Here is a 22,602-nt window from a genome sequence, read left to right as displayed (position 1 = left end):
ATTGGATGAAAATAATAACATTAAACAAAATTAATCCACATTGGCTCTCTTTATCTTGGGTTTGCAAAAGATTTATCCACCACCTTAGCAGTGTATGGTGTATTCTGCCTCTCCCCGGCAATCTGGATACACTATCACAAAAATAGGCCCATACTCTCACGAAGACTCCAGTACTTTCCTGTGGAGAATCCGTTAAAATTTCATTTGAAACCTCTGCAAATATATTTTAAGAACAAAATCCTCGGGAAGATTTTAAACTTTTGCAGTAAAAATGAACTTAAATCTGGCAAGCAATTAATTAATAATCGTCAACTTAACTAATTTTCTCAAATGTACACAAATACAACCGAAGTCAATAAGAAATTACGTTAAAACACACTGGTAGTGTTTAATGGTTGTTAACTAAATACAGTACTCTGTATACACTTTGTATACAGTGGACATAATTTTTTGTTTGTTTTTAGGTTTATTAGTTTTTTTTTAACAAGTTTACCTAACCCGCCATGTTAAACTTCCCTATCCCAAGCGTGATGTATACAACTTCCTTACTTCTCGAGTGATGTAAGTATCAAAAACTCACTCGGTGATGTAATGAAACCCATTTAAATAACATTGAGTGATTAACTTAAAAAATATAACTCTATGGAGCCAACGACGTTCAACGCAAGAAATCAGCTGTGCTCTTGAATTTTATTGTTATGTTTTGAAGAATTTTCCTAACCTAGCTTTTGTTTGTAAATGAACGTTACTGTTAGAAGATGAGTGAAATGGATAATTATTAATATTGTTCGTAACCTCCTGTATATTGTCGGGTCAGGTAAAATCTTGTACGTTACACGTTACGCAAGAGCGTGTTTACATCACGCAGGTGAATGTTGTGCAACGAGCGAAGGCGAGAACAGACTTTTCTGAACACGTAGATAATAAAAATTAAGGAAGAAATTTTTTTTTAATTTTCAACTACTTTTATAAACTATTGCAGCCTAATTTAGCATGTCCAAGGTCCTACTACTATTCAAGATGCAGAGGGTACGCCGTCAAATATTAATTTTTTTTATTATTTAGTTTTGTAGAACACACTTTCCTGAACACGTACATACCAAATATTATTGAAGAAAAAATTATTTTAAGCTATACAGTGACTTTTATACACTCTTACTTTAGCATGCCCAAGGGTCCTACTACTACCCGTGACAGGCGGTACTTTTGTCGTTTTCAGAAAGTCAAGTGGTTTTTAGTCAGGTACACTTTTCTTCCTCAATTATAATCCAATTTCAATAAAAATTGGTGTGTGTGTTCCTCATATGATAAGGAACAATAATACGAACCAGTATTTAATGACAACCAAAAACCTTTGAAATAAAAAAATTACAAAATATTTTATAAAACTTTTAAAATCATACCAACAATTTAATTTTGCTCAAAAACTTTTTTTGCTTCATATTATTGTTGTTAATAATTTGTTGAACTTAGTACAAAAATTTCAATTTGACAGGTTAATATTTGTAAAAGTTATGTGTACCTAAAAACTGCAATTTTAACATGGGCAGGATAGGGAGTACTGTGTCACCTTAAATCTCATTTTTTGCCACATTGTAAAAATGTAGCCAAAAAAATCTTTCAACGCTTCTAATTATTGTTGTAATCGTTCTTCCTTGTCACTTTTGTTATTATTACTCAAGATTGTTATTATTGATTATAGTATCCATTAATGTATTCTTGTTATTCATTTTATTATGTTCTTGCTGTTACCACTTTTACAGTTGTATGAATATTTAGCCATCTTAACATTGTATTCATTTTTGTAGACTTGTGTAAACCGTTGGGAAATAAATAAACAAATCAATTTGTAAATTTAATATACCGGCAATTCCTATAATAATTTATTAATTTTGTTCAACTAGGTGTCAATTTGTAGCTATGCCAGCTAACTAAAATCCTGGTTATTAAACTAAAACTTACAAACTAAAAGGTTTTAGAGAAACAAAAAATTAAACCTATTGATAGTTAAAAACCCAAAATGTTTGTAAATACAATGAAGAACATCTAGAGAAGATTTCTACTTAATAGTCAAATTATTTGGCTGAGATATTTCAACTTTTCTGTTAAAAATCACTAAAATAAACATTGAGTATAATCGGGATAGAATCACGACTATGCCTGCCGCCGTGCCTGCAGTATCATAGAAAGATATATTTTTAAACATTAAAACCATATCAAATTGCTACAAAACGTATATTTTCTTATTCAGAAATGACCAATGAACTCAATAAAAAAATACTAATTTTGGCCAATTTTTCATTTTCTGAAGCCTGGATCTCTTTATAAGCTGATTTGTTAAAACTCAGATTAGACAATTTACACTTAAACACACACAAGTAAAGCAAATAAAATCATCATCGATGTTTGCACAGTTGTGTATCTTAATTTGCAGCATCGATTTTTTAATGTGTAAGCCATTAAGTAGAGAAATTTTCCAACATAAAGATAAATTCAAAAGCATATGAATAAAGGCGGGGTTTTGAGTGTTGCACTATTTTAACCAAAAGGCATAGAATTCTTGTGTAATACGTATATAAATATATAGGTGTCCTATCTCAACACGACGTATTTACACTTTAAATATTTTATACGTTAAAATGACTTGTCGGTTTTAAGCAGCCACAAGATCATTTTCAGGACTAATCGGAGACTTAACATCGCCATAATAACAACAACACGTTCAATTATAATCAAGAAATGTAATATGTAAGATTAATATGTCAAATTGTTTTTATTAGGCTATCAAATTGATCTTTAATATATATATATATATATATATATATATAAAAATTAAAGTAGCTAATTTAAATACGTCGATTTGTTACGGCCGGACAGATCTGGTTCGAAAATTTATTCCGCAAACTTACAACGGAAACTTATTAAAGTTAGCCCAAATACTCGTATACGTTTTGTTACAAATGTTAATCAAAGTGAAAAAAAATAATAGTGAACTAAAGTGTTACCAGGAATATTGTGAAATTAGGAATGCCGATCAAAATTAACACAACCATTAGTTCGGCGTTTGATTTTAATAGCCTAATAAAGGTTGCACTGCAGGTGTTAATTAAATATGTGAAAATACTGTACGCAACATAAAGTAAAATTTTAATTTTATATATTTGCTATATTTCACAAATCTATAAAATAAACGCATAATGTATCGAGTAGGCCTATAAATTGCAAATTATATATTACCGGTACCAACATTAAGATTGATTAAAAATTATACTAGTATCCCTTGAGGGAGAGTTCATTATAAACAATATAAACATAACCCTAAACATCACACGTACTTATGTACACTTGTACATATTGAGATCCGATATGGAAGTTTTAGTTAGATTGACATACAAACACTTGAGTTGAACAAGGTATAAATTAGAGTAAACACTTCTCATTACTAAACAAAGCATACCCTAAATAACGTCAGGGTTAATATTTCATATATAACTGAAATCACACATTTACACACCGTCAGTAGTACATTGACGATTCGTAAAAGGTGATTAATTTAAATACTACCAGACTCAACCCCATCCCAACTCACCACCACTTAACAACTAAGTAACGGTTAGTATAGGATCAAACACGTGTCTTATTTATAGGGTGGTAATTCTGTGCGTTAATTAATTGTCTTAACATAGTGTATCCATACCCAGCACAAAGTTCAACAATTGACGTTTTGATACTGAAGTTAAGTTAATAGCCAAAAGTACCTAAGCTGGTTACTATTGGTATTATTTACACTCGAGAGCACAAATATACCTCGAAGAGTTAGAGTTAGAGAGAGAGAATTAGAGTTTGAAGTGTGTGTTAGAGATTGTGGTACTACGGTTACACACTCTTATAGTCTAAACCTGATAATTTGTGTATACTAATACTACTGTAATATATAACACTCATAACGACACTCAGCCTTAACTATAGATTAGTATTTACAGAAAGCACAACCACGATTATAAGTTAAAATGTAAGCTGCGACACTCACTTTGTCTTCTTATCACGCATGACAACATAACCTCACTACTATAACACATACCTGGGCGACTGGTACATATGGTGATTATACTGATATTGCTGCGGGTACGGCCACGCCGATTGGTAATGGTTGGCATGGTTGACGTGGTACACGCCATGAAGATCTTGGTGGTGTTCCCACCGGTGCATGTTGACGCTCATATCACCAACACCGACACTACGTTACTGTCACTGACTGACTCAAGCGCTGCGACGGTGGCGGGGGCATGGCCGTGCGCATGTGCAGCACCACCACAACAACACTTACTAGGTCACCCGGCGCGTGGTGGGGTAGGTCGCGCACGGCCGAGGCCTATTGTGCCGGTATAGCCCAGGTCAGGACTGATGTGATGCGCTCTTATGTAACACCAAGGACGATACTGGAGTTGACGGTCGTTTGGAATTCGACTGGTTCGCTTTGGAAGATCGGTTTAAATGCGGCGGGAAAAACAAAAATGGCGATTGTTTCAAATACTGTAACTCGAAAACGTGTGTGTATTGCTCATAAAAGATTGTAATTTTTGTCAATAGATTTGTGTGTGGTTTGGTAATTGGCTCGTAAACTATTAGTACATCATTCAAAAGACTAGCTGTGTGCCCGTCCTACGACGATGGTCTTCTAGACATTTGAAACCTTATTACTGTACATTCAGATCAACAGATGGATTGCATATTATGTGTGCAGTTTTCCGGATATGCCTGCAAACCTATTGTAGGAATACTCAGAACATTCGAAAACATAATACTTGACAGTTTCAAGCCAAACCATGTGCTTTGCAGTTAAAATGTCACCCTGATAAAATCGTGCAAATTTAATAACCAATCAACTTTCTTAGCATTAAACTGGTTCTTGGGAAAAGTACCGGTACCGAGAGTCGTCATCAAAATTTTGCTGTGGATAATTGGGTAGGCCGATGTACATGCCTATTGGCGGTATGGTCCAGCGGCGAGTCGAAACCGAAAGTGACACATTGGAATTATTGGAAAAGCGATCGTTGCGATGAAAACGAAATCACAAAGATCTTCCGTGATCGCAGCAACATCCGCGATCACCCAGTGTAGTTGTCATTTTTTTTTACAAAACAGCATTCGAAACGCCATTAATGAGTGGAAACTGATTGTAGGCTTTTGGCGCCGATAATTTAACAAATGTAAATTTCTCAGTCCTGTACAACACTGATTTACGGTTTTTACCCGGTTATCAAAACTCAAGTACAACTTGATACACATAGAATCTGGTTTCCGACCTAGACGATGGCAAGTTATTTAATTTAATTTACAGTTACATATTATTGTACTAGCGATCAATCAAACCCATTATGTAAGCCACATTGTTATTAATCACACTTGGTTTTAGATTTGCTTACAAAAGTGATCGGAAATGGTTACACAGTATTCGTAAACAGCATTTTTAATGTAAACATATCAGTGACAGATAGGAAAAGGAATCTTTATCCTAACAGCTGTTCGTAATTTCATAGATGACGTTGTATTCTCTTAACAGATGATTAGTATTTCATAAATGACGTAGTAGTGTTTACAACATTGATCCCCCCTATGTTTAGGGGGGGGGATAACAAAAGTCCTACAAAATTTGGTTTTGGGTCGATTGTTATTTTATTTTCAAAATAGTGAGGCCATATTTTAACTGGCTACAGACACTCTCGCCAATCCTGTATCATGATCGGTACTCTAGTTTTCTTGGAGTAGGCCGCGTAAATGCCTTCTGGGCCATGACAGACGGGCAGACAGAAATTGAGATAAGACTTTATCGGCTTCTTTAATGTATAAAACGTAAAAAAAAAACTAAAAATATATAATTCTGAGCAATGTTAACTTACAGACAAAACTCTTAATTTTATTTATATAGGAGATTCATGAAGCATATTCAAGGCATGTTCTGTTGTTATCTACTTTATTATGATAACAATGCCTTCCCTTAATTCGACGCCGATTTTAGGACGATTCAACTGGGAAGTTTTAAAGTAGTGATTGTCTGAATGCATACATACATACATTTAAACTGGTCATAATTTATTTGCAATTCTATTGATAATATTGTTTTTTTTTGTAGCTACGAGTATTTCTAACTGTTGTGCTGGAAGTTACTATTTCACTGTTGTTGGAACTCTACTGGTTGAGTAGATTAGCTGATTGGTTGGGTCGGAACAGGTTTAAAGAATGTACATCTTTGTCATTTACGCTATACAAATGAATGGTATACAATCAATCTGTTAGGGAAGAAGCAATTTCCGTAGGCAGCACGGAAATACCGAGACCAGGGACCGATTTACCCTTTATTTTAATGCCCCGAGACGCCAAAAACACCATTCGTTCAAATTTTTATATCTGTGTACACGAGATATCTCGAGTAATTTTGGTAATATTTTGATGAAATTTGGCATGAATGTGTGGAGCTAGTAAACCATGAATGAGCTCGCGAACCAGCAAGATTGGGTCATTATAACGTGCAAATCGAGATACAGCAACTACAATAGGCAAAGAAATATAGTTTGGCAATTCACGTAAACCAGGTTAATATTGCTCCTAGGTGAGGCAGTAGCTGCCAATGAAGTTGTATATATCTCCATAGGATTAGCATTGGAATGGTAAATGCTTTTGAATTTTAAATTAAAACAGGTGGTTGCAGCAAACCAGTACCAAACCACTATCAGGTACATGTTTAAATAGGTTTAGTTTTCAGTCGTTATCCAGGAATATAAAATTATTAGTAGACTACTAAATGATAATAAAGAACCATACATAACACGTCACACACAAAATTGGCACGAGTAGAAAATTTGGACGATGTGCCTGATGTTAAGGTGCATCTAATGTAAAACATATTTAAGAAACTTTAACATTACATCTAAAGTTTGGTTAGCAAAGATTGTGCGTACAAATCTATCCAAACAATAAAACACAGATTGTGTTTGCTAAGGCTCATTCACCGATATTAACGGATGCAACATATTCAGTTAACCTAGTTTTAATGCCAACACGATATTAGTTTTTATAAACGTTAATGACGATTTATAAATCCTAAATATTAACTACGTACCTAACTACACGAACTTTAAATCACAAAAACTTGAAAATCTTATCGCAATTAAACACAGCCTCATTTTTTATGCTTAAACCCAACTATGATTTTCCTAAACTAATACAGTATGTAGGCCCCAGGCCCTATAGCCTACAGCCGCTTGTGTAACTGACTCAATTCTCTGAAGCTTTGATGGTTTTAAATAAAAATGTTTTAAAATTACAACCCTTTTAAAGTTCCCATTTATATCACCCTTAATATTTGGCCCTAAGAATATCTGAAATATTGTTACCTCCACCTAAATCCCAAGATTGTAGCATTGACTGTTGTATTAATAGTCAAAGATTGTAGCTTTATTGCTATATTAATTTAACCAAAGTCAGTTTAACAGTTAATGTCCTAGTGTATGTTTATCATTTAGAGTACCAATAATTTGAGCACGAACCGCACATGGGAACTCAGAAATGTCAAGACTTGTTCGATATGGCCTATAACAACACCTCTATGAAATTCTTTGCAGATGCCAAGTTATAATTGGGGTTTTCACGCAGGAAAAATCCCCGACAACACCCTGTCCCCCGTGACACTTTCCCATCATGGCTCAAATAACAAGGGGGCCTGTGGAGGGAGCACCCAGCGAGCCTAGGGCAAGTACAGTGCAGTAATCTCTAAAACCAGAATCTGATCAAACTGTTGACAGCTTGCTTGACACACTTTTTTTGAATTTGCTAACATCAAAACGACATTAGTTACATAGGGAAATTGAGAAATACTCCATACGTTATGATCAGGATTAAACCCACAACGTGTGACAATCTGTGGATTACATACGTGCCTGTGGAAAGCCGTCCTTGGTTTTTATCCAACACTTCTCCAAAGTATTGGCAGGTCAGAGTTTCTAAAGTTACGCAAGGGATCCAGTTTTCATGGGTCGACGACACAAATGATCTATTAGATAAGGCCAATCAGTCTGTAAAACTGTGTGCCATTGTGGATCGTGGAAGTTCTGTATTCAAAATTCGGGTTCGAATCCTGCCAAACATCAATAGTGGTGCGCCGTTTGGTAATTAATTGATGATTCCAAGATACTGTGGTTTAGACCATGCGAGATTTGTACGTCACCCACAACAGCAGGGTGTAGTGAGGCGAAGATGTGCGAAAGATGAGTGTTGAATGACAAAGATGAGAGTCAAAGCTAAAAACCGTAAAATCAGCTAGTACATTGGTGAGAACTATTAATTTAACCCAAATTGATCAAGGATGGTTCGATTCAGTTTTAACTATCAGGGCTTCTGACTTTTCTCAGTTTGTATAACATCTCATGAGGCTGTAGATCTGTCTAACTACTTATTAAAAAGAACTGTGTGTGGACTAATCCTCCGAACGGCTATTAAGTATAAGTTAAAACTGTAGCCTATGTAATCCAGAACGGCTGATTTAAATACTAAGTTAAATTTTACGTGTTAAGTGAAAAAAAGATATACTGTATTTCTGAAAAACGCTTTAATTTTTTTTTAATCGCTTTTCTTTCCACAGTAAATTATACAAATTCGTCGTCAAGTGGTTGATTTTAGAATCATGGAATAAAAACCCAACCACAATTCGATATTTTATTATAAATAATGGCATGAATTTTAAACAACAAGGATTCTCTACACCGGCAATCTTCGTCCACACGAATCAACAAAAATTCGTTCTTTTTTGTATCTGATCATGTTGGTTAGGATACCACGTGCGACCCGTGCGACCGCACCAACGTCCATTCCGCAAGTACTCGGGCGTCCATCGGATTGCCTCGTTTCACCTCAAGACGAAGACAAGAAGAAAGATTGCAAAAAAAGGCGCCCTAGAAAGATTTCTTGGACTTTGGTAGACACCACAGGGAAAATCCATATACACTCTACTAAACAAACTGACTATAAATATATATTGTCACAAAGTCTGCTTGACTTTTAGACCATCATTAGTCAAAGAACTCATTCCAAATAAAGCTCAAATGTAAGTTCGGTCCAAGTAAAATCAAACAGTTTTTTTCGAATGTTATATCGTGTTTATGAAAACATACAAAATGTAACTTTTAACAAACGGCGTTATGAGAATTCGTGACTGGAACGAAAGAGTGTCGTACATTGGTCCCGCACATTCAGGCCACCCATCCAGACCCATCGGTAAAGGATATATGGGTTATCTACTGATGCAGTGAAACATTAACATACCTTGTAAAATCTCATCTTTCCCACCCCTTGTCAATGTTGCATTGGATAAACGACATTCAAATATCACGCAAGTTCGCATCTCAACTCATTTCAAAACAAGTTCTCCTTGAGTATGGTGTCCCGCAGGGATACATTTTCGGCCCAGTTTAATCTCTGATTTACGTAAACGATCTGGCATATGCATCCGAATAAGGCAAATAGTTGTGCAATTTGCTGTAGACACGGCTCTCTGCCGCAGCTCCAACAATCGTTCAGATTTGTAATCCAACGGATTTGTAGAAGCTCATTCATACAGTGTTATTGTTTGAAAACAGCGATTAGAAAATAGCCTTTTAAGCAACCCTTTGCAGTAGGGGGGTTTCAGGCACAAAGTGTACAAATCCCTCAACGATTGACGTTTTACTCATTAAAGATATTACTTTATATTTTTTTCTTTTTTCTACTGTTGACCACGAGCTCACCCTAAGTAATTATTTTGATGACGTCTGCATAAAGGTATCTTCATGCTGTCTACATTTACGCATTTAACCACATTTCACCTCTGTTATCAGCATTTGCAGACACATGCGAATAAAACTATCTATTTCTCACCACAAAGTGATATAATTCGTTTACTTTGTCACGTCAAATACACGTGGAGCTTGTAAAATGTCAATCTGTAAAAATCTAATAAAAATATAATAAACAAAATGAATCATTCCATAATAAACAAAGGACAAAAGGGAAATTAAGAACCAATTGAGAAACTGGGACAATCTTTACACAGTTCCGCCTGAGTCATCAGGGGCGACGACTTCTTATCTGGATATTTACACGCTTGTGATACACTGATCTTTAGAGCGAGATACTGCTGTAACAATAAATGGCGAGACCAGCACCAGAGACAAATAAACAACTACAACAACCAACAACAACTATGTAAGCGAAAATGTCGGGGGTAGCTACTAAAAGAACAACTTGTATCGTAGCCTTATCATCCTTGGATCAGGTGAAGACAAGGTTGAGGTTAGATCCGTCTGGTGTAGGACACTTTGTGTTCGTAATGTTGACTGTTCGTTTCTTATTACAAGGTGAATTTAAAAACTATTTTTTAACCAAAAACCATGGTGATAAACCAATCTTTCTTTTGGTCGGTTAACTGCCTGTTATAAATATTCAATAGAGCTCTCATCCTAAGAAAAATCTGAAGCCTTGGATGCGTCTTTCACGTAGGTTATATTTAATGCACTTTTTTCGATTAAATGTTTTCTTTTTTGTATTAATTTACAGTGCCCTTTTTCACTTTAGTCGAATTACCAGAGGACTAGTTCATTTTACACATTGTTTTGCTTCCGTAAGATAGTAAAACTTGAGTAAATAACTTTAATGTTACTACAACAATGAGTAGTATAAAATCAGTGATCAAACTTAAACAAATAATAGTGTATGTGTTGATCAGGGAATTAATTGATTTACACACAAAATCCACGCACACCTCGGGAACGAATAAAAAAATCAACCATAAATTCGAATTTGGTTTTCTTCCATGCAAAAACCAAACATTTTTTAAACTTATCTGCCCATTTGGTATATTTCACTTCAGGAGAGGCAATAAATTAAACATGTAGAGTAAATTTCAACTTTATGGTTATGTACCAGACCCATTAGGAACTCTGTACGTATATAGTACTCCTTGGGGGAGATTGGCATCAAACTAACCCGTCCACTATATCCCATATCAGGTCTTGAATCAGAAAGATTATTTAAGCTACTGAAATTTTATTGCGGAAAAAACTTTGTGAACTTGCAGTATGTAGCGAGCTGAACTATAAAAGGCACACTCTCACTGACCACACAACAACAAAATATTCAACGTAATTTGCAACCCGTCAAAAAGCTGCTGAAACGGGCAACGTTTTAATCAAAGAAATTAATCAACTGAGTTTTTTTTATAACTAACAGGCACGTTTAACACACATACATTTACGAAATTAACTAAAACCATTCATGATGTCAATATTAGTATGAGAAAAATGTTTTCTATTTACTTTGTTCATTTCAAATAGTTATATAAAGTGAAAAATGCGCATACTCAATGAACATGGTGTATTACGTTGAGTTATAAATGGTTTTAACCAAAAATATTGTTTCGAAATATTTCTCATTCGATTTAGCTATTTTTTCGTCATTTTGTAAAATGACTTTAAAGAAACACATATGCACAGATTACAGGAATAAGAATGTGCATCATCCTTTTGACAAGTGCAAGTTGTGGGATTTTGACGAGAAACAAAATACATATTACGCAGAATATTCCATACAGTTGTATTAGATAATATTAAATAACCATGATGATAAAACGTAGTACAAATATGGCCTGTAATGAGTTGTATTCATACACTGTGTATTTTTATGCTAGATATAGTGTGTATGACAAGCTATTTGATTGGATCAATTATAATAAGAGCATGTGCCAGAAAAAACTTCACTCTAAATATACAGAATTGATTTGTGGTCAGTAAAATTAAATTAAATTAAAGATGAGATAGAAAATCACGTACCACTATGGGATTCAGTGAGAAGGGCTTTATAAGCAATTGCTAAAAGAAACGGTACATGGTTTACTAACGAACCCTCGGTATGACGTTTTGCTTGACCCAGATGTTGTAGTTTTGCAAACCCACTTTGTTTATACCCAGGTTTCTCCATTTGGCGAACCGGGGTCATTAGAATACGCGAGGAAAGTTGTCGATGCCTTGTCAGTGGAAGCGTTTTGGCTTGAGTCATTACGAGTAGTTGTTTATACAAGTCTTAATCTACGATCCTGGTCTGTATATTGCGTCAGTCTCCACTAATATTCTTACTTTTCGTAAAGGCAGGTGTACCCCAGGGTTCAATTTAAGGTCCCTTATTATTTAAAAAAGCCCTCATAAAAAATCTTATTAAAACATTATTCAAAATGATGATATTCCAAAAAGCGTGTCTGATGCTGAGATATTTTTTTTGCTGATGGAACATCATTGTTTGTTAAGGATAAATGGAGATTAAAGCGTTTCTTCAGTCCAATGCCGTTCTTCAATGGTTTTTAGACAACAATCTAATTGTAAATGCAAAAAAGACTAGTTTAGTTGATTTTAGGATTTCATCTCACCTTTCCGAGAAAATTAGTTTGCACGTGGATGACGTGGTGGTCGATTCCGATCATTATGTCAAATTTCTAGGCATTTATATCGATAGGAATCTGAACTATTTCTCTCATACTGATTGTGCGACTGCGAAGTTAGGATCTTCAATATTTGTTCCTCGCAGACTTTCAAAATTTATGAGCAGAGATGTTTTGTTAACTGTATATTTTGCCCTCGTATATCCACATTTGTCCTATGCCGTTGGCATTTGGGGATCCGAAAACGTCCGCACCAAACAAATCTTAAGGATGCAGAAGAAAGCCACCAGAGTCTTAGGTCATCTCAAGCCAAAACAATCATGCAAGCACTTTTTCTGAAACGGGCCTTCTCACTTTTCCGTGTATTTACATTTTCATACACTGCTTTTTCTTAAGAAAAAGTCCGAACATTATCAGGATCTTATACCAAATTCAATATTTAAAACACGATCTACTAATACTTTGAACATTCCCAGACACAAAACTTCATTTTTTTTAAATCAAATATTTACAATTTTGTCATTTTTTAATACCCTCCCAAATGATCTCCGGAGTGAAATGGACTTTCGTAAAATCAAGAGACAGCTTAAAGAGTTTTTAATTATTAATTGTTTTTATAATACAGTATCAGGGATTTTATTTATTTTACTGAGTGCGTTGTTATCAACCACTACTTTGTGTCCAATATTCAAACTTTAAACCAAACCTAAAAAAGCATTGTAATTTATATTGTAGATTAATAATAAAATCAATTACTTACATGAGGAGCTAATTCACATACTCACATACTTACTTACTCTACGAGCTAATTCACATTAGTTTAATTTGAATGCAAAATTGGCTACAACTAGTCCATATAGAAGGGATATCGGTACTCAAAAGCCAAAGGCTGTACATGTCGGTTATTACTGAAGTCAACTTCGCAAAGACTTTCGAAACCTTCAATACTGCATCTCCTACAAAATATTTACACAAGGAAAGCCTCGGTACACCCCCACGGCAAAATATTGCAGATAGCAAGTTGAATGCATTCTACTCTCAACTTAAATTTGTTTACGCAATTATCACTTCAATACATAGCGAATCTTACCAACCCGTACTTACCAAAATGATAATATTGATCGTATCCCTCAATTTTATCAAAGTTTTCACATTAAATTAGAAAAAAACTATAATACAATCACATAGCACTTTTATATTCGTTATGTTAAATACAGGTACAGAATTTTAAAACACCGCCAAAGGAAAACTTTTTTTTTATTCACAAAACAAAGAAGAAATGCAAGTTTCAATATAATGCACGAGTTGATACACCCTTTGTAGTGTTGTGTATATGGCTGCTCGTGCATACCCCCGAGCCGAAGTTTGTCTGGGTCAACAATAAAAATACCGCGTATTATTTTTAATATTTAGGTAGAAGAAAATAAATAAATTTTAAAATGTTAATTGTTTGTTCAGCGATTCCTTCCACTCCATCTCCCAAGAGTAGAATAAATGTAAAAAAAATATTATGATGGTAGTAGGTTACAGCCGTTTTTATTAGGGAATGTTGATAGCTAATTAGAGGTAGTTTTTAGTAAATGGTCAATTAGATTTTAACTTACTGAAGTATTCTAGCTAAGCATCGCAAAACGAAAATTTGTTATTAACATTTGAAACCTCTTCACAAAACTTTTTTATTTGTTTATTTTACTTCTCTATGATAAAAAAAACAACCAATGAAATAGGAATTTGGATAAGGACATTTCAATTACGAAATTGGGAAAATTTGTTACTCAAGGGGGAATAGCACTGATAAGTGCCGCTCTAAACTTATCCATCCGACTGTAAAAGTTACCCGTTGTGTATTTTTCCAACTTCAACTACTGTATTAGCTCATGATATAACTCTATAAATATTTTGTTTGTTATTACAAAGCTTGTTATTTGATTAAGTTCCAGTAAATGAAATTTGATATTAATGCAGGTTTGTTTATTTTAAAATAGGAAAACTAAAAAACAAAGATATTCTATCACCAGACGGAAAAATAAACAAACTAATGCAATTGAATACAGATTTCATACGTCCAATATAGTTTTAAAAATTGCAATAAATAAATTGTTGTTTTTAAATATATAATTCTTAAATCTTTAAATGAATAACAGCTTATTTGTTTATATAGGGACAAAACATAGAATTTTGTATTCATCAATTTCACAAAATTTGTGTCACACATTTGATTAACGTGACATTCTGTTGAATGTTATACGTTCACATACAGTACTGTAATGGCAATCATTTAATGAAGAAACTAGATATTTTTTATCTAGTTAGAAATTTGGTTTTAACATCATGTTTTATGTTTCGTTATGTATTTTAGTGTGTCATTTGTTGGATTTCTTCACCAGTTGAGGTACTTAAACTATTCACTGGCTCAAACTAATCGTACAAAAAGTACGTAAACCAGAGCGGGTTTTCATGGGTAAAAAATGAGAGTAATTTTATTAAATGTTCTCATGGATGGAAATTAAGACATTAGAGACCTACTTGTAAGATGAATTACACATAACGAGCTAGTCTAGCAGGTTCACTGTTAGAGGTAATCATATGAAAAAAGCATCTGCAGGAAAAATGATAATCGCATACCTTTGACCAAACGTCAGTTTACATCACAATGACTCTGGTGTTTGAAAAATATTTTGAGATGGTAAATTTGAAACTAAGAAAATCAACTTTGTTCTTATGGCGGATAAATCCAAGATGGCCTCTAACTTCCATGGACTCCCTTGGAGAACAATTCAAAACTACAAAGAACATTTCTAATCTCACAGTTTAATGGATATCTAAATTATAATAACTTTGGTGCTTGAACAAATATTTTTTGACGATAAATAACTTTTGACCAGCTGTTATTATCCAAAATGACCGCTAGCCTCCAAGAATACGATATATAAAGTTTCACAATTAAAAATTTGTCCAGATCGATGAGGGTAATGATTTGGTTTATAAGAAGGTTGTTGGTATAATCCTAAGAAAGTGCTTCTTCATGGTTAGTAACTAACTGAGCTCGGTTGTTCTTGACTTTTGGACTTAAATTCAAAAAAAGGTAAGCCAAAAGAACCAGTTAATTTTGTACAGGTCACCTTATTTGTACATACAGGATGGCTGTCTTAGTGCTTAAGTTTATTTTAATGTAACTTGTCATTTGTCCGCCTGGTGACAACGGAAATAGCCTATATTCAATTTCAACTACTACTACAACTATTTCAAGTACTTTTTTGTCCTTTAAGTAAGTTTTATTGTACGATAATTGTGAATGTACAGTGTATTGTAACTTGTAAGTTCTCTGAATTGAGGAAATAAATATAATCTATATAATTAATACGCTACATGAAACTTTGTCGGTTGAACTCCTCCGCCATTTCTTAACCGATTTTATCCATTGACGTCTCATTGGAAAGAGCGTGTCGCGTAGATTTGCAAACTGGCCTTACATTTTTTAAAAAGTCCCTTGGGCTCTGCCCCAGTGGCTTTGAAAGTTCCCATGTTATCCTTATGAATAACCTAATTGTTTACAACTTGATCAGCTGTATAATTTAATTGCTGTTATTTATTTTTCAATTCAATGAAACGCATTGCTCGAGTACATTTATTTACTATTTGAGTTTTAGTGTAAACATAACCCCCAAGACGGATCGTGTTAGTATGGATGTATCTTAAATTTGTGTAGATTTATCGTTGTTTTGTGTTGCTATGACGAATCGTGTTAGCATGATTGTAACTTAAATTTACGCATTTATCGTTGTTCTGTGTAGCTGTAATTTGTTTATTTGTTGTTTTTTTCTTTTAAATGCCTTTGACGCGACGACAACGAAACATAGACAGGAGGCGTAATTGTGAGAACGACCGCAGCTACAGAACAGTGGCGCTTAATAGGCTCAACCATCGACTATACACCTCTACTATAGGTTAGGTGTAGAGGTGTATAGTCAATGGCTCAAATCATCACAGTCAGCACCTGACCCTGGACAATCTCAACTATTAGGTTACGAATGCGCCCTAACACTACCCCAAAACGACTTTTCGTTATGAATTGACCCTCTATCAATGATCTATGTTGCCTGTACAGCGAGGCATTTTGAGAAGGAGAAAACCGGCCGGAATGCTTTAGGTTTATCAATAACGAAGATAAACATGGACAACCTTATACGGCTAGAAGTCAGGAAATGTTTGTAGAAAACATTAAAAAACAATACCAGGTTATGAAATATGATACAATATTTAAATGAAATGTTGATTACTGTTATATAGAGTATCTCCATGAGTTACACAATGGTAATCTTTGAGTTGACTCTTTTAAACTTATATAAATATGATTGTTATTCGTTTTAAAATAACTCCTGTAATACTTTGCAATTACTCGAATTCGAGCAACATGTACACTAGTATTCTATTATATTTTAGAATTTTTTAAACAAAGCCATCATCTCACTCATTTATTATCCTTGACTCGTCTTCGTCTTGAAATACGCACCCTAGTGCGAGTACCATCGTATAAACTCACATTGAACCCGTACTTTTCAACCTCTCCCCCAAAAGTATTCACCTCGTACCAATTGGCTACAAACAACTTTTCTATTCTGATTGGCAGATTGTCCACGTGTTTGCATAACTATAACTGGTTAGTACATGATAGTGTGCTTTCACTTACCACAGATTTTAAATCACCCTGATACGACTGTCGGACTTGGCACATCGCGCCTGCGCCTTAAATTGCTGCGATACCGCCAACTTTTACTTGTCAAACAATAAGGCCAACCATTGCGAAACTAACCTAGATCACTACTAGGTGATATACTGCGTGTATTAACATATGGAAAATACAGCAGTCGATGTGTGAACGCTAAATTCAACCAGCTGCACATACTATTTATTTGAATTCAATCGATTCTTGATTTGTTCAATTTCAACTGATAACTAATAACCACAGTCAAATTTAAAGCAGGACATGAATGAGCAGGATTTTATTAGAATGGAGCGGATGATCTGTGTAGCGGATGGATAAAGAATTATTATCAATGATCAGCTGGTTCTTAAACCACAATCATTTATTTTTGTTTCAAAGGCAACAATCAAAGACACCTGGTTGCGATTTGAATATAAATGTTTTTCGGTGTGGGAAAACGAAAATACCCTCCACTAATTGAACTCATGTGTACATTTCTAAATTGACTTTGTGATATTTAAAACTACTTAGGTTGCCACATAATGATTTTAAATGCCTGCCTGGTTTAAGTAAAGTTCATAGAATGTTTACTGTATTGTCAAATAAAACTCAACTGACCAGATATTTTTAAATTTAGAAGTATCATCGCGAAGGATCAAATTACTGCAACTGATTTGAACAGTGTGTACCATGTACATAGAGGTAATGTCCTATATCACTCTTTAAATTGACTTAAAAAACTAAACTCTTGTCTTCTTTCTGTGGAGGGCAGGCAGGCGTATAAAACAGTAAAATGTAATGTAAAAAACTCTGAACTAAAATTAATTCAATTTGAAACCGTCAACTATTGGGAAATTCCAAAATTTCACATTTTGCACAATCAAAACAAACACGCCCCCAACGTCCCACCACGAATGCTTTTTTAGATACTAATGTTGACAAAAAACTTGATATCCCGCTTTCATAATTTTTTACCTGTTTACTTTCACCGACCAATCAACTGTTAGGGTGGGGCCGCCAGCTTCACTTCCATTGGACGACGGACGGGAGTTAATGATAGAAAAACTTGCCTGCGAAACACAGAGCTGTAACTGGAGTTGACGGATCGAAAAATAAAGGTTACTTGCTCGGTCTTAACAAACTTTACTTACATGTCACTTAGAAAGGGACGACGGGAAGTGCTACAAGCCTTTCAGTGATAATTACAAACAGATTATATATTGCGCCGTCCTTCAAGTAGCGAATTTGCGGGGTTGCAAAACTAATGATTACGCAACGGTAATGCCATAAAATCGGTTGAGGTTGTTAAAACCCTTCGTCGGTCGCACCTAAATAATTAACAGAGGGGGAAATTTACGTATAGTTTTCAAGGCCTTGCAATGATTAGCTTGACTGTTATATTTTAAGATATTATATGACTAATTACGTTGCATTTGAATATTAGGCCTATAATTAAGGATTTAATTTAATTCCTTGCCGTCAATTATGTTTTTGTATGACAACGCCTTTTAGCAATTTTTCTCAAATCGGGAACGGTCGCCCTGTATCATTTTGATACACAAATAACAGATTTTAAATTTAGTTTTAAATAATAAGGACAAATGCTCAGGAATATTGTTAACTATTTGTTTTTTATTTGCTCGATTACTATTAGTGTCTAAATGATAATATTTCTTTGTTTAGACAAGTTTGAGAAATAACATCTATGATCGCACTGAATCAAAATGATACAAATAAACAAATCAATATAAGTCTCACTGTATCAAACTACTGAATTTTCAATGAAATAACACGGCAACTTGAAAATGGTAAAACCACTCCGTGCCTCAAAAGAATCAATATTCTTCGCCATAGACAAGCAAAAACGGTTGTTTCCATTACATGCGCGCTGGGGAACAATATGTTTTAGCTCTATCGTGAAAAGGAATAGGTTGGTGTTGAGAATATCAGCTTTATAAGTTTTCTCTTTAAAAACTGAATTTTCGTTTAAAAAAATCTGATTAAAATGTACAAACCATATTGTAATTCAAACTTTATTTGTGTACATACAGTGTAAAGAATAGTGATTATGAACATTATAACAGTTTGAAAGTGCAAAAGAACAGTAATAATGAAAAAAATGAATGCATAGTGAACAGTGGACAAAAAGGAACAAAACTACGTCTTTGTCGAGTGGAGAACATCTAAAGCCTTTGATAAGACACCGTCGGTGTCATAAATTTGGAACAATTCAACAGGCCTCCCTAAAACGGTGTGACCAAATAATGGTAAAAGATTCTCCCTCAAAATGTATAGTTTCTCTACCGAATTATAATGACCATTGAAAACTCCTACTGGATTCCTACCGACTATCAGAGGATCTCCTTCATTTGGCGGGTTGGCATGCGGTGTTGTGTCGACGCAGCGAGATCTGGAGCAATCAAGGTGTCCACCTTACCTACCTGAATCGGCTTTTTGTACCTCACAACGTGACGAGCCATGGCTTCGCTACAAAGAAACGCTAAGTACACGTACACACCATTTATATTCCATACTCGTCTATGGGCTGGCCAGATGATTGGCTCCCGAGTAGACAACCAATCATATTCCTCCTATAAAAGTTGATCTCCTCATTCCGACAACTCCGCCACATGCCTCGGTGTACCCGAGTCTCGACAAGAACTAGAAACATTTCTTGTGCTCCAAACTCCATTTCTGTGTGGTCTCGGCCGATGCACTTCGTTAGTGGTGTCTGTTGTTATATACCAACAAAAAATCTGGAATAATAATCTGAGGAAAATTAGCCTATTCCAAATTCAATGAGACACGAACGCAGTTACGAGTGACTTCAAAATATAAGTTCTGTTTATAAATAGTTACGTTAAAACAAAGAGCTGAATTTCTCGGTCTTCTGTCAAGTTTGAATTTAATTGTACACTATGTGCAAAACCAGACGTACCAACTTGACGCGGCTGGCGGTTCTCACCGGAAAACCGAGAATTCAGTGATGGCCGCTTATTTTAAATGTCTCCAATCGCTTCATTGTACAAATGGAAAGGTATTTAAAAAGGATGGGCAAGTCGCTGTGTATTTGAGCAACCCACACATTAAAAAATAAAAGCTGAAAGGGTCAGTTTCAAAGTTATTAACTAAAAGGATGAACATTTTTGTTAAACCTTCGAAACATAAACTCCACGAAGTTCTGAATCTATTATTATATATTATATACACTCTTTTATTTGTAAATTTATCCACCTATGAGCACAGAAAACATACTATGTTTTCTGTGCTACGAGTGCAACGAAATTACAAAACCATAAAAAATCAGAAGTTTAGCGATTTAACGATCCAAGAGATTCTAAGGTAATTTAGGGCCTACCAATTAGGGGTGTAAAATTTTACGCGTCACCATAAAAACTGTTTTAACTTATCTTTGCAACGCCGTAAATTGGCCACTTAAGGGCAGATAAAGAAATAACGTATATTTATCGCCATTTCGTATTACATTAATCGCGAAATGGGTGCCGTAAATTTTAGATCAAACCAAGCCGTGCGCAAATGGGGGTTTTACGTAGAGGAGTAACACCAACAAAGAACCTGTAAACTCGGGTGCTAAGTGTCGATTAGTGGAATTGGTCAGTTGAAGTATTAATCGGTTTATAATTTGACAGCAGAAACTCAATCAATCAAAATAACTTTATTCATATTGCACATTTTGTACAGAATGGAGTCAGTTATAAAAACACAATATCAAACTTAAGACTACTTACAAAGAATATTGTTATTAAAATCTGAATTCAGGAAGTGGAAAAAATCTTCTAATTTATACAAGGGTCTGTTGGTGAGAAATAATTTCAAACGTTTTTTAAATGAATTAAAATTAGTTATATTTTACCGAATTTCCCATATAGGGAATAAGCTATTACCGTAGTACTCATGGTAAGACCTGGACGCGGGACCGATTTTTTTTTCGTTTTGAGGTCCCTAGAGGCCAAAAACACCATCCGTTCAAATTCATATATATATATATATATATTTATATATATATATATATTTATATATATATATATATATGTGTCCGTCAGCACGATAACTCGAGCAAAAATGATCCGATTTTGATGAAATTTGGTACAAACGTGTAAACGTACGTTTATTCGAACGAGTTCGCGATCCAGCATGATCGGACCATGGGAACGGGGGTTTACGGGGGGTTTTATGGGGTAAAAATAGGTTTTTCCCATTTTTGACCCAAAAAACATAAAATTTAGCAATTTCTTTCCAAACCATTTTGTAGAGCTTAAAAAACAAATAATTTAGTATATTGAAGCGTTATTATGCGCCTAATGGTTACGGAGAAAATACCAAAAAATTGTACATTTAAAATTCCCATGTTATTCTTATGGAGAATAAGTAAACTGTTGTAGTTTGCTTGTTTGTGAACATATTTAGATCAAATTTGGAAAATGTTTTTTATATCTTACTAACTATTCACATAAAAAAAAAAAAAAAAAAAAAAAAAAAAAAAAAAAAAAAAACAGTTTTACCCTCCCTGATGCAGCAAACCTAAGTACTTGTTAAACTAATTCTATTTAAATCAAGAATAAATGTTATATTTTTAAGTAGACATTTCAGTGTAAATCCAATCAGTCAAATGGAAATTCGCTTAGTCTACAGGTTTGCTGCGGCGGGGGTATTTTATATTGTCAGGTAAGCTATTGAAATATTTAACACCACTATAAGATGGGATTTTTTCATAAACCGATAAATTATGTCTGTTGAACGCCAATTCATTACCTTTTCTGGTTGAATATATATGAAAAGTGTTCAATTTTGGCAATCTTTCATGGTTTGATTTAATTTAAAGGGCTATTTAATAAACGTATAAGCTAAAAACAGTCACAATTCCTATTTCTTTAAAATGCTCTTTTGCGGATGTTTTTGATTTTATTTTTAACATAATGCGAATTGTTTTTTTTTTAGTTCCAGAATGCTATTTAGGTTAAAATTTGATGTGCCCCCTTAAAGACACAACCCAAAAGAAATATGTGATTCAATTAAGGAATGATATACTATTTTTAAGGTTTTTAAACTACTAAATTTTGACATCTTTCTTAATGCATGTATGCCTGAGTTGACTTTATTACAAACGTTTTCAACATGACTGTCCCAGTTGAATTTATCATTTATATGCATTCCAAGAAATTTTATTGTTTTAACTTCATTTAGTGAAATTGTAACTAATTAGTTAACTATAACTAACTAATTAGGTTAACAGGGCTTTATGCACAGAGCCACACCGATTTCAAATCCACGTGAGGTTTTAACAGTTGGCTCTTACACCATTGACATTAAAAGTGTTTGTAGGGGAATGGTCATAAACCCCGGTTTAATAATATCTAAATCGACATTTTAGTTATAGCAGTATGGATGGCAACGACAAATGACATCTGGATGAAAA

At 34.3% G+C, this 22,602-nt stretch overlaps 1 protein-coding gene across 5 annotated transcripts in view; it reads right to left on the bottom strand.

Moving 5' to 3' along the window:
- Window positions 1-22,602, bottom strand: part of LOC128993757 (basic helix-loop-helix ARNT-like protein 2) — a 183,597-nt gene that overhangs the window by 120,072 nt on the left and 40,923 nt on the right. For 4 of the 5 annotated variants that reach the window (XM_054417731.1, XM_054417734.1, XM_054417733.1 and 1 more), the window contains exon 1: window positions 4,082-4,265. The exons of the other annotated variant lie outside the window; for it this stretch is intronic. In XM_054417731.1, coding sequence (XP_054273706.1) covers window positions 4,082-4,221 — 140 coding nt within the window. In that variant the 5' untranslated portion in view covers window positions 4,222-4,265. Of the gene's footprint in view, window positions 1-4,081; window positions 4,266-22,602 lie in introns of those variants that run through there. 5 annotated transcript variants of the gene reach the window in all.

The sequence above is a fragment of the Macrosteles quadrilineatus genome, unplaced genomic scaffold (assembly GCF_028750875.1).
Source record: "Macrosteles quadrilineatus isolate MER2022 unplaced genomic scaffold, UCM_ALF_1.0 Scaffold_5__1_contigs__length_97177068, whole genome shotgun sequence".
In the NCBI taxonomy this organism is placed as follows: Eukaryota; Metazoa; Arthropoda; class Insecta; order Hemiptera; family Cicadellidae; genus Macrosteles; species Macrosteles quadrilineatus.
The sequence above is the reverse complement of the archived record's forward strand: the minus strand, read 5'-3'. Positions and strand labels throughout refer to the sequence as shown.